The sequence below is a fragment of the Filicampus tigris genome, chromosome 20 (genome assembly GCF_054856515.1).
Source record: "Filicampus tigris isolate MCC_2025a chromosome 20, RoL_Ftig_1.0, whole genome shotgun sequence".
Classification (NCBI taxonomy): Eukaryota; Metazoa; Chordata; class Actinopteri; order Syngnathiformes; family Syngnathidae; genus Filicampus; species Filicampus tigris.
In genome coordinates this window covers 8,071,235-8,083,269 of record NC_141236.1, presented here as the reverse complement: position 1 = coordinate 8,083,269, position 12,035 = coordinate 8,071,235, and the positions used below count along the sequence as shown (strand labels likewise).

At 41.6% G+C, this 12,035-nt stretch overlaps 1 protein-coding gene across 2 annotated transcripts; it reads right to left on the bottom strand.

Moving 5' to 3' along the window:
- Positions 1 to 526: 526 nt before the first annotated feature.
- On the bottom strand, positions 527 to 11,923 carry gpcpd1 (glycerophosphocholine phosphodiesterase 1). Of its 2 annotated transcripts, none has more exons than XM_086019330.1 (20): positions 11,659 to 11,923; positions 11,230 to 11,305; positions 10,352 to 10,442; positions 10,174 to 10,258; positions 9,020 to 9,224; positions 8,188 to 8,229; positions 7,593 to 7,716; positions 7,154 to 7,406; positions 6,921 to 7,083; positions 6,732 to 6,861; positions 6,152 to 6,206; positions 5,969 to 6,064; positions 5,642 to 5,716; positions 4,887 to 4,926; positions 4,722 to 4,780; positions 4,589 to 4,654; positions 4,375 to 4,511; positions 3,495 to 3,630; positions 3,237 to 3,397; positions 527 to 1,507 (listed from the first exon to the last, which is right to left on the bottom strand). In XM_086019330.1, exons 5-20 carry the CDS (start codon positions 9,153 to 9,155, stop codon positions 1,303 to 1,305), a joined length of 1,878 nt encoding a protein of 625 aa, XP_085875456.1. In that variant the 5' UTR covers positions 9,156 to 9,224; positions 10,174 to 10,258; positions 10,352 to 10,442; positions 11,230 to 11,305; positions 11,659 to 11,923; the 3' UTR covers positions 527 to 1,302. The 2 variants fall into 2 exon arrangements, with proteins under 2 accessions (XP_085875456.1, XP_085875454.1); XM_086019328.1 differs by having other exon boundaries at positions 9,020 to 9,095.
- Between the last annotated feature and the right edge of the window lie 112 nt (positions 11,924 to 12,035).

Genomic DNA, 12,035 nt, shown 5'->3' with positions numbered 1-12,035 from the left:
TTTTTTCCCCGCGTCTGCGTATATTACTTTCAGTGAAATAGAACTACAACTCCCGTCTCTACGCAAATACACACGTTTTAACACACTCGGAAGCAACGGAAGCATCGACTTTTTTTTGTTTTCGTGTTATATTTAATTGTACGCTGAACTGTTTCTTACAAATAGCGTACCAAAAATACCATCAAATAAATACAATATTAAAAAAGTAACATTGGCTGTCACGTATCTGACAATTCTTTATTCCATTCCAGCAGATGGCGCCAGACGATTACAACGCAAGTTTGCTGGTAATGAGCCGTGATTGGAGTTACCTGAGCAGTTGTGATGTTGTTTTCAGTCGACATAAATGACAAATTGGCCACCCCCAGAGATGTCTTAAAACGGGTGGATTAACCCTTGCTCCACAGTGTAGTGGATTTGCATAGTACATATTTTGGGGGAAAAAATGTTTGGGTTGACTTCCCCTTTAATACTCATCTGGCTGTTGGACTGGGAAAAGTAAACACAAACGCCAAAACAAAAACAGTTTCAGCTAGATTATTTTATTTAAATTAAAAGATTGCCACGCTTGTTTCACACCCTGTTGCAACATCTCAGCGTGCTAATGCTAGTGTAATTACATGACATGACATTGCGTGATACACTAAGTATGGGCGGTATGTACTGTTCTGTGGAGAACTAGAAACGATGTAACAGAAGGCATAAACAAATATTCACCGCTTTTAAGGCTTCCCAATTATAGCTGACATGACCCATTATGTGACAAAAAAATAATAAGAGTAGCACCAACAATCAGCACCACAGTCATCATGTATCAAGTTTAAAAGGTGATGTGTTGCATTTTTTTTTTTACACTTGCAAGTGCCACATAATCACCTCTACTTCTGAAATTCACAAAAAGGCCACCTGCACGATCTGCTAACTGCAAAAAACAAAAATGAGGCTAAAATCTAACAAAAGCCAGGCTAAAAACAAATTTGAAGCTCTTAAACAGATTCCTCACCCCTACTGCTGTTGAGGTAAATAGCTACTTGCAGAAAATAAAAGCAAAACAATGGCACATACTGTTTTGCACTGCCACAGTAATCCACCAATCCAGCTGTATCGCCATGTTTCTGTTCATATTTTCCTTTTTTTTTTTTTTAATCACACTTTATTAATATCCATGCCTGAGAATCAAACGCAGATGCAAGTTATTGCTACAATCAAAATGTGCGGTGGCCATTCTGTGCACATAAACGGAGGTGCTTTAAATGTTCAAACTCATAAGACAAAAATCCCTTTTGTGAGGACTGGACGGGCCTACGAGGAGCTGAGGCCCGAGTCGGACTCGACGCTACCGCTGCAGGCCCGCTCCTTGCCGGCGACGCACGGCGCCGTGGAGCACGGTATAGAGTAGCAGGAGCAGGCGGGACTCTTCAGGGTCTCCTCGGTGATGACCTCCCGCAGGGAGTGTTGCTCCTCCACCTGGAAGAAGTTAGGCTGCTCCGCTTGTTCTTCGCAGATCCTAGAGAAATGACAATTTTTAAAAAAAAAAGTTTACTATTGCTATTATACATTTGTATTATCAGTGTGAGCAACACATTCTCATTTGTGTAACTTTCAGTAAAATAGATGGCAATTTAAATTTAAAATACAAAAGTGGGACACGAGGCAAAAAAAAATTAAAAATACACATGTTCATGCACCCATTTTTGTTGACATCATCACAATGCACACAAACCTGCATTCATTTGGTCTAAATGTATGATTACATTAATTGCTCTTAGGTCACTTTCTATTTTTTTTTTTAAATGGTGCTGAAAAGAGATGCATTTTTTGTATTACTGCAGACAATGGCATTTGTTTGAATGTTTGAAGGGGGGAGTCCAATTCAGAGGCCTAAAAACCCGCTGACTACATCGAAGCCTTCACTTGGATTTAACTTCAAAGCCAACCAACTCTATAAACGTAACATTAATGCTTATCCAACACTAACCATAAGGCAGTTTGTGGATAAAAATGGCTATTGATGAGCAAGTGAACTATATTGTGATGTCATTGCAAGTACCGGTATGCACTTAATCACCATACTGATGTGTATTTTATATCTTTGTCTAAAGCTTGCGGGTGTTTGTTTTGTTTTTTTAGTATGATGTGGCAGCTAAGTATCCCAACTGGTGAGAAAGCAGGTTGGTGAGCTTTTAAGATTTCAAAGTCAAACAAGGCTGTAATCCCTTTAAGGACGATCATTTTTAAACCTCAGGAGGATTACATGCTGCAGAGATCAAGGCCGAGTGTTTGTTCTGTATGGTTTACGCTACTAAAATCATTGATGTTAAATATACATACATACATACATGTAGGATTCACCATATATTTCAAGTCAGCTCTGTAAAGTCGGAATTTTTGACAAAGCTCATAATGATATCCAAAACATGGCCTGGGGCCATTTTGTGGCACATTGCTGGTCTAGTGAGAAACGCATTCAACACGCCAAGTGCTTCATGCAAAAGCCATTCATTCACATTTGAAGCAACCCAGCCACAGAGGGGGGCATGCCAAGGTCCATTCAGGCCAAAAGAAATGATAAGTCAGGGCAGTTGACCAACCATTTTAGTTTGGTTCAGTCCCAATGCACTATTGCCGGTTCATAAATAAGGAGTGAATGACAAGTCAACTGTCTTGAATGATCACTGAGGAACATTGGAAGCTCTTGCTTTCAAATGTCAAACATGAGCACCCAAGCACTAAAATGCCAGAGAGACTTTACAGCAATTTGAGGGACTCGACTCAGAATTTGGCAGTGAGACGTCTGTAATTCTGGGGGTGAAAAAAATAGAAGAGTTAAACACAATTGCCTGTGCAACATGTGGCAATTCAAGATGAAGTGGAATGCGGAGAGGAGGAGGAAAGGAGTGGCTTTTTTTCTTGTCTGACCTGACTAGTATGAGCATGAAGACGTGGAGAAAGTGTGTTTGCGAAAACAAACTTGTGAGGAGGCAGAAGAGAGAATCAAAGTTTTGGATTTGTCATTATAGATAGTTTTTATTTCGTTTTGACATCTGTCTTTTAAATTCAGTTCATTTTAATGATTTTCTTAGAGCAAGTTCATTAGCTTGTATTTCAGATTTTTCCAAAAATGCTTATCCCCTTAAAAGTAATGGTCAAAAAATAAGACAGCAGGGATAGGCCACCCTAATGAAGACAAGTGCTATTAACAACAAAAAAAAAAGATGCAGGGATTGATGTCTTACCTGTCATAGATGAGCCCGTCGATGCCCTGCTCCCTCAGCTTCCTCCTATTCTCGTGCTCGTTGTTGTCGTCGCCCCAGCTGAACACCACCAGGCCTTTGCCCTGCGCCTCCGCGATGAGGCTCACGTTTGTCAGCAGCTCCTCGGTGTGAGCGCTGATGCCCTGGATGAGACATTTGTTGATATTTTTTTAGAGCCCAAAAGTCCAGACACGGGAATAGTGCCCATGTACAAAAAAGGAGGGGGCGGGGCGCTCGTACCAGGATGTCCTCGCTCTGAGCGAAGCTCATGGCGATCTCGGTGGTCTGGCAGCGGATGTCCATCAGCTCGGGATACTTTTCAGAGATGCCCTGAGTCAGGAAAAGGATGGGGTACTTGTTCTGCTTGCGGCGCACCCTGAGGGGCAAACGAAGGCATAAATATTGATGTGATTCTACTGTGGCAGACATCCAGCGGTTATTTTGTCATGACACGGCCATGTAGTCCAAGTTACATAAGGAGAAGTTCAATTGGAGGTAAGTTTAGTTAATCAGTTCAGTTAACTGATGCAACTAGTTAGTATTTAGTTTCGTTAGTGATGGTTAGGTAAACACTAAATTCAGGAAGAGTAGTGACCCACCATGTGACATTCAAGTTCATTGAGGTTAAGTGAAGATGGGTTCAATTTTAAAAAAAAATAGTTGGTTAGTTTAAGTTGGTTCACTGAATTCACGCAAAATTAGTAAATTACAAATTACACAAGTTAACTTTAAGCTAGTTAACTGAACTAGTTATTATTACACTTGTTAGTTGCTGATTTTGTTTTGATAAGTTTGTGAAACCTACGGCCTCTAAATTAAGATATCTTAAATGAAGTTAGTTTGTTTTGTTGAGGTTACTGCATTCAAGTTAATTACATAAGTTAGTCATGCATAGTTAAGAGATAGTTTGTTGGTTTAATGAAGGTGACCAAGTTAGACCAGTGAACATTAAATGAGTTCAAGTTGAAGGAGTTGACGTTTAAGCAAGTTCACTTCAGGTTAGGTTCCTTTAAGTTTGGTTAAACAGTACAATGTTGTTTACACTATTGGGTTGTTAGTTAACGTTTGTTTGACTGATAAAGTAAATGTCACTACTGTTATAGGTCGTGTGCGAGCTTACATGGCGCAGACATCGGGGTCGAAGCAAGAGAAGACGATGCGTCGCTTGCCTCCCTCGCGCAGGACGCAGGACAAAATGATGTCGATGAACTTGTTCATGTTGAAGTAGGCCGACATGTTGCCTTCCCATGACCCGTCCTGTCGGGACAAAGGTTGAACACGTGACGCTTTTCCGTACATTAGCCTGCCGAGCTCTCGGTTTTCAGACACGTCACCTTCATCTGACAGATCCATTTGAGCTCGATGTTGAAGCCCACATGTTCTGGGAGAGCCTGGAAGAGCTGCGGGAGAAGAGGAAGGATTTCAATGACTCGAGAAGGCAAAAGAAGTGGTTGATGCTTGTCTTACCTGCGAAAGCGACGGGAAGGGCTGATGCTCGTCAATCTCGTCCTCGTCCTCCAGCACGTCTGAAACAAATCATTGCTTGCTTAGTAGGGCTCTGTTGATTTCATGTCACATCTGAATCAGTTTTTGAAAAAGAAAAAAAAAAAAAAAAAAAAAAAAAAACCAGACCTTTGAGATTGTTTCCCTTCATGGCGGTGACGTGAGCCAGCTGAGTAAACAACACAAACGCCACACTTAACAACGGAGCGCCTTGCGCACTCTCACAAACGTGCAGCAACACTCAAATGTGCTCCATAATATAAGTGTCCAAAGTGGAAGAATTTCACTAGGCTGCTTCGACTAAAAAAATGTGTGAATAGCATGTAAATGGCTAAAAATGCTGAGATTACAGTAGGGCTGCTCATTTATTTTTGGGGTATAAAAACAAGAAAATGTTAAAACGTAAAAAATATAAAGACAAATAAATGTAAGCAAGATTCTATTTGGACCAAACAAAATGTATAAAATGTGTTATTATAAAATAAAAAGAAAGGCGCAAATGTATAAATTCAAGTATGATTTCCTTGTGTAAACAAACGTTGGATATAAATGCATATTAATAATCGTTTTTTACGATTATGCCAATTTTGTAATCGTGGTATGTAATAATCATAATTGTAATTGAATTTCAATTAATTGCACAGCCCTAGATTACAACATACATTGTTTAATACTGTAATGTCAGGGAGATAATAAACTGCAGTTTAATGGTAGTGAATGAAATATTTTTGGTCACCAAAAAAAAAAAAAAAAAAAAAAAGAGACCAAATTTAAAATTTGTCATTAAAAACATTTCCTGAAAACTTTCATGACACGAGGCAAGCACATTGCTATAGCAAAAAAAAAAAAATAATAATAATCTGAGGGGAGTGTGTGGTGTTAACCTTCAGAAGTTGCAGCTGATCAAATGTCAGATCTTTCACAGGCACCTCAATCAGCTCAAGAGTCTGGTCATTTTTCTGGAAAAACGCACAACAGAAATCCAAATCAAGAAGGGATTGTCTTTTCCCCCATTTGGGATGCTTCTATCATTCCACAGTGTAAAAATCACAATGTATTACCATGTAGGGCATGACCAAGGCTGCTTGTACGCAGACGTAGCTAGCCTCTCCCCTTGTTGCCTTTGGCACCCATGGCGCCAGTCAGGGGAATGTTATGGCGCCACGCTTGTGCTACCATTGTACTTTGTAACCTCAACCCAAGGTTGTTACCTTCCTCTTGGTGGAGATGCAGCATGTGAGGTCATGGTACACGATGGGCACGGCGTCCTTGGAGAGGTGGACGTCGAACTCCACGTAGGCGGCCCCCTGCGCGGGAAAACAAAGCGGGTGCTTTTTCACAGTGCATTGTAGAAGAACGTCGCGCTGCTTCCGTCGGCATCCGAAGAGACGTACGTGCTTGGCGGCGCTTTTGAACGAAGCGATGGTGTTCTCTCGCACTCGGTGATGCCTGAAAACGGAAATAGCGCATTTGGAGAAGCTGACACGCAACCTGAGAGGCGTACGGCGCCAAATGCAACTTTCACAAACACGGTGCGAGGCACATTTGCGTTCTGTGAAAGATCTTTAGCTATGTTAGAAAATTTTACAGTTATTTACTGCAAGTACGAAATTCATGGCTTCCTGCGAGTGGATCAGCTTTGCGTCAAACTATACAGGCTCAGATGTGACACTAAGCAAATGTGTGTGTAAATTAACAAGTCGTTAATATTTCAGGATTCATGGTTTTGAGATTTTGTCCATGTAAACAATAAGCCCTGGGTCAACAAATGTAACGCTGATCAAATTATCTTGATCGTGGGATTCAGTGCTTCTGTGTAAAAATCAAACGCACGCCAATACTCCGCCTGTCTGGGTTCTTAGTGAAAGCCAAAGGCATCTCGGATGTATAAATTCTGTCAAAGGGGCTTTCAATTCCGCATTCAGATTTTGTAGTGAAAGAACCAAATCAGCAAATTGACTGTGCTGTACTTACTTGGCGGCGTGCGTGCTGCCAGCTCCCCGGTGGCCCACGTTCAGGGACCTTCCTTTCTTCCAGTACTTGGTAAATGTGGCGCTCATGTCGCACTGCAGCCCCGGGATGGGCCTGATCACCAGGTAGTCCACTGCAACACAACAGATGGTCGGGCCTCTTCCTCACCCTCCGACTTGGCGGATTGCTTACCTCGCACTTTGCCGATGGTCTGCCTGGAGTTGCGCCCCATGATGGGCAGCGTGACCAGGCCGTGGTCGCTGCCGCTCTCCAGGAAGGTGGAGGAGAGGAGGCAGGCGGTGCCCACGTGGCCCCGGTGCACGTCGCCCTGGACCACGTGCTCGCTCAGATCCTCCTGCAAGCGCCATTATTAGAAGAAGCCTTTCAAAGTCGTCCTCGCCTCTAACCGGGCGGGGTCGTCTTGCCTCAAAGAACTCAAAGGTGAGCTCCAGGTTGTCGGGGTCCATGCTGTGGATGCTGTACTCGGTCCACTGCGACGGCTCCAGGGCGTAGCCGCATTCGGGCTGCGAGTGGCGGGACTTGTAGTATTTGGGGCTGATCATGCTGATTTCCAGGGTGGTGGGCACTTTGTGCGGGGACGACGAGCTGCGCGAGTTCTCCCCCTCCTCCTCATCCTCTTCGTCGTCCTCCTCAACGCCCTCCAGCGTCAGTTTGATCCTGAACAGACGCGAGCTATGTTACCAACCGCCATTCCATCCCGTTCAGTCCTTTTCAGTTTTTTCGAGCCCGTTTTAAATACAAAGTTAAAGTTTTATTCCACATGAAGGAGTAGGCAGCTCATGTTGCCGTTCTGAGGCGGAAAACATTCCCCCAAGAGTTGAGTGGCGTCGCGTTTCAGCCTACCTGAAGCGTGACTTCTTGAATTTCTTCTTGGTGATGGACACCGGAGAGGTCTTGGAATAGTGCAGGCGCAGGCGAATCTCCGTCTGGCACGTGAGCCAGCCGATGTCGACGCACTTGACCCCATCTAAAGCGTGGGAGGACACAGGAAATGAGCGTGTCCACATTGTCTGCTGTACGATTGCTGACAAAGACGATTATCAGACTTTTTTTTTTTTTTGTCATGGGGAAGGACATCTTTCATGCTTAATTTCAGTTCTGTGTTCATTTAAGGGCATGGATTAAATGCCCTCGTACATTGTACAATGGTGCAATGTAAAATAAACACATTTCGTACTGATTGTTCACACACAGACAGACGTGCATGTTAACAAAGAGGACACTAATGCGGTTAAAAAATATCAAATGGAGAAAAAAAAAATGATTGTAAATGACTTTTTTAAATTTTTGATGCAAAAAAATGTACAGCGACAATATAAATCAATAGACGCTGATCTTTTTTTTTTTTTTTTAAATGAATTTGGGGATGTTTTATATTTGAGCTTTTTGAGGAAATAAGGTTGTAGTTTTTGTTCGTTATTTGGTCCATTACACTTACTTTGAATTCCAAACTGCCCATTGTTGACACTCAGGTGCGATTCTGTAATGGTGCAAAACAGCATTAGAGGAATCAGAGAAAAAATGGGTTAAAAAAAAACAAACAAAAAAACCTCACCATCCAAGGCAACTCCCGTTAATAATGACTTTATGTTAAATCATAATACATGACAATGTTAGATTAGTTTTACATGTAATTGCAACTATTACCCTTTCCTCATATGGTTTCTCTGTGCCTTGCCATGTCTTTTTAACACAGTTTATCAGGTTGTGTGTTCGCTGATGTGCTTGTGGATATATGTCTTTGTGTATGTTGGGAGGGAGGGAGTTAGAGGGTCTTCTTTTTATGTTGTATTTTGGATGTTTTTATGGCACAGCACTTTGAGCTGCCAAATGTGATTGCTATTAAAGGACATGCTCTGAACTTGATGCCTTGCATTTCAACTGCTACCACCACCAGCTGCTATCAAAAAAAGAAAGGTTTTTGTAATGAAGAATAATCACGTAAGGCTAATAAAGGTTGGTGTGACAAAGGTGTTTATGATGTTGGCTTATCTAGAACCAGCTTGGTCTGCAAGAGCAAATATCACAGTATTATTACGGTTGTTACCTCAAGCAATTATTGCAGCGTTTGCTGTGTGACAAAGCTCGCTCCAGAAAGTATCCTAGCTCGCTTTCACAAGCCAACATGTGCTGAATGTTCTGCGCGGGTGCTTTAGAGAACTAGTGATAGATTTCATTTTTTTTAATTTATTTTTTTATTTTTTTAAAGCTCTACAAGGAGTTTAACATGCTTTGCCCAAGCCAAGCACATTGTGCACCTGTTGTAATACCTGCGGGGCTCATGGTGCGGGGATGATGATGGCTCTCCCACACATTGACTATCGCCTGACAAGGATCGGCCGCACTCTGCAAGTACAATGTGTTTTTTGTTTTTTTTTTCCCCCACAGTTTTAACGCACACAGCATGAGTAAAACGTTTCGGTCTGCTCCTCAAGTCATCTCTGGACCAGACCGTCAGTCGCCTTGGGTGCATATCTGAAAAGGGGGGGGGGTTTGTTAGAGAAGATGGAAACATGGAAATAGTATCCTCCCCTCAGCTGGCAATGAATCGCAAGGTTTACTTGAACAAATAAATGTTGCGTGTCTTTAAAATGGAACAAGTGATTACCGCCGCAAGGTTGGCAGCTTACTTAAAAGAGAAAGCATTTCGAGAGCTTTTTAATTTTGAAATCCCATCGTTTGTGAAAAAATGTTTTATACACTATATATCGATAATCACCCAAAAATGTTTTACCAACAACTTTGTCCACGTGTGCATATGACGACATACAGCATTCGCTTATCGTCTCATTTATGGCGGTTCAGTTTGCACATGCAGGAAACTTTTTAACCACCTTTAGTTGAGTCTGCAACAATAACTAGATAAGATAATTATTCACAGACATTCGTGGGAAGGTGAAGGTCAATATTCAAATATATATTTTGGGAGAATGATTCAGAGAGTCACAGTCACAAAAGGGAAAAACAACCGTAATGCTGGGCCAGCCAAAAGACATCCAAGACAGCTAAATCGCGTTTGGACATGTCACAAGATAGGCAACAAGTCAGGTTGCTGATGAAGCTTTATATTACCATTGTATGATCCACCGCATAATAAAACTAGATAAAATTTGCTGACAGAAATTTTAATAAAAGAAAAAAAGCTACTCAGCCTCTGATGACATACATGAAACATTCAGAGGGACTTTCCTTTAATGTGCCCGCCCAGGAGGAGAGTCTTCACACAAAACACAGCCAACAGTTTCCTGTTTTTTTACTGTTCTACAGGTATAGAGTAATTAGACTTTTAGACTTAACATCACAACTTTTGGACACATTTATTTGAAAATATATGTGTCAACGTCATCATTTAATTTCATGTATAAATTCATAATTACGAGACATTTGACTTATGGGATTGATGCATTCATATAAAATGACTCACTTTTGCCTCCAGAAAGAAGCCCTTGAAGTAGCGGTATTTGACCTCGACCCCTCTGGGAATGGCAACAGTCGTCGTCCACGTATGACTGGTAAAGCGAGGGGGGATATTGCGGTCAGGATGGGGGAAAAAAATGCTCTTTTGAGCCTTTGTGTAATTGCAAAATAACGTTTTCACGAACCCCTCATCGCTCAGAGTTTTCATGACCACCGCTTTTTGGTAGCTCCAGCTGCCGAGGGATTCACAGCTCCCAACCACAGCAATCACCTCGCCTGAGGAACATTTAAGAGTGGACATTTTAAACAGGAAATAAAAGGTCAGTAGCATCTACATCCACACAGTATAAAACATCTACACAGCATAAAACACAACAGTCAATCCTCGCTATTTGCAGGTGTTAGGGACCAAGAGCTACTGCGAATAGCAAATATGTTTATATATTTGCAACCCTAAATAAACAATAAAACTTGTTATCTTAGATTTCAATACTGTCCTTAAAGGACCCATGGATCCTGAATAATAACTCATTGGGTTAATCAAAATATTTTTAATGTTAGGAGTGGCCACCGACTGTTAAGTCACTTGGCTTGACAGACAAAAGCAGCATGATGAAAGATTTCAATCGACTTCTTTGCCTACATAAAAGCCTGGCGCTCTTTGAGCAATCAAAGATGATGCACAGAAGGGTCTGGAAGCATTTCTTTAGCTTAGAGTTTTAATTCACAGGAACATTTTGAGAGTAGGTGACTTCACAAATCTGCAAGGGTTGAGTGTATTTGTGCTATACTTTTTTTTGTTTGTGTCGGCCGTGGTTCTGCCAAATTGTCCTCCCCCGTCGAAACTTCCTACTGAAGGCGGATTTGGCAATGAAAAAGTTCAATTAGACTCAATAAAAACGAAAATAGTCGTTTTTTTAACCGAACGTATGACAGGTAGGACAAAAAGTTACAACATTCCCACGAAAACACTAATCGTTGTTGAGCGCATCATGCGCACTGGGCATTAAGTAGGACGTCTCGACGGGTAGGAAGGAATTTCAGAACGCCTTAATGAACAAACCTGGACACGTTTCTCCTCTGACAGTCAGGGTCACCTGGGAGACCTCCATTGTTGACATACTGACGACTGACACGTGCTAACATGGGAAAATGTACACATTATTTAGTGTTGTTCATCTGTCACTCAAATAATCGCATGTAATGTAAATGCTGTCGAGAGTACACGTTTACATTAACGGTGACGAGGTTATTTAAAATAAACATCGTACATTTTTTGTCATTATTCTCCGATGTACTGGAAATGCTTTGATGCTTTGTACAATACTCGAGCAGTCAAAGAGGTTATATAAATTGAATAAATAAACTGCCAACGTGTATTGCTGTCACGCAGATCCCCGGATGTATGGAACGGTTATTTGGAATGTAAATGATAACACATTTATCAATTACTTATGCCGTGTAAAGATAGGCTTTTCAAATCGATAATTACCTTCTTAGGCAGCGATGAGAAAGTTCGTGTTGGAGGCGAGGCCTGTTGGTTAGGTTACACAGGCCACTTTATGAACGGTCACGAACCTCGTCACGAGCCTGCAGCGAGCCATTGCCGTCCGCCACCGAAGAATACCGCCGAAATCAATTTTGATTTCTTATCAACGTCAACAAAAAACACCTTAGCGCCCGTGACGTGGTGCAAAAACCACGCAACTTGTCTAACAAAAGATGTGACTAGGAGCGCAGAAAGGCTAGACGTTAGCGACAATATATCGGACGTGATTTCAAACTAAGACAAATTTACCCTGAAATATAACTTTTCTGCAATGAACCGACAATAATTTGATAGTATAAGGATAAGATAATGATCATAAT

Bases quoted from the DNA above. Each gene is read 5' to 3' on its own strand.
- gpcpd1 (XM_086019328.1), bottom strand. From the start codon at position 11,287: ATGTCAACAATGGAGGTCTCCCAGGTGACCCTGACTGTCAGAGGAGAA. The intron at 6,862-6,920 runs GTAAGCAATCCG...GTTGTGTTGCAG, and splicing joins GACCATCGGCAAAGTGCGAG to TGGACTACCTGGTGATCAGG. The intron at 4,781-4,886 runs GTCTGGTTTTTT...GATTTGTTTCAG, and splicing joins GAAGGGAAACAATCTCAAAG to ACGTGCTGGAGGACGAGGAC.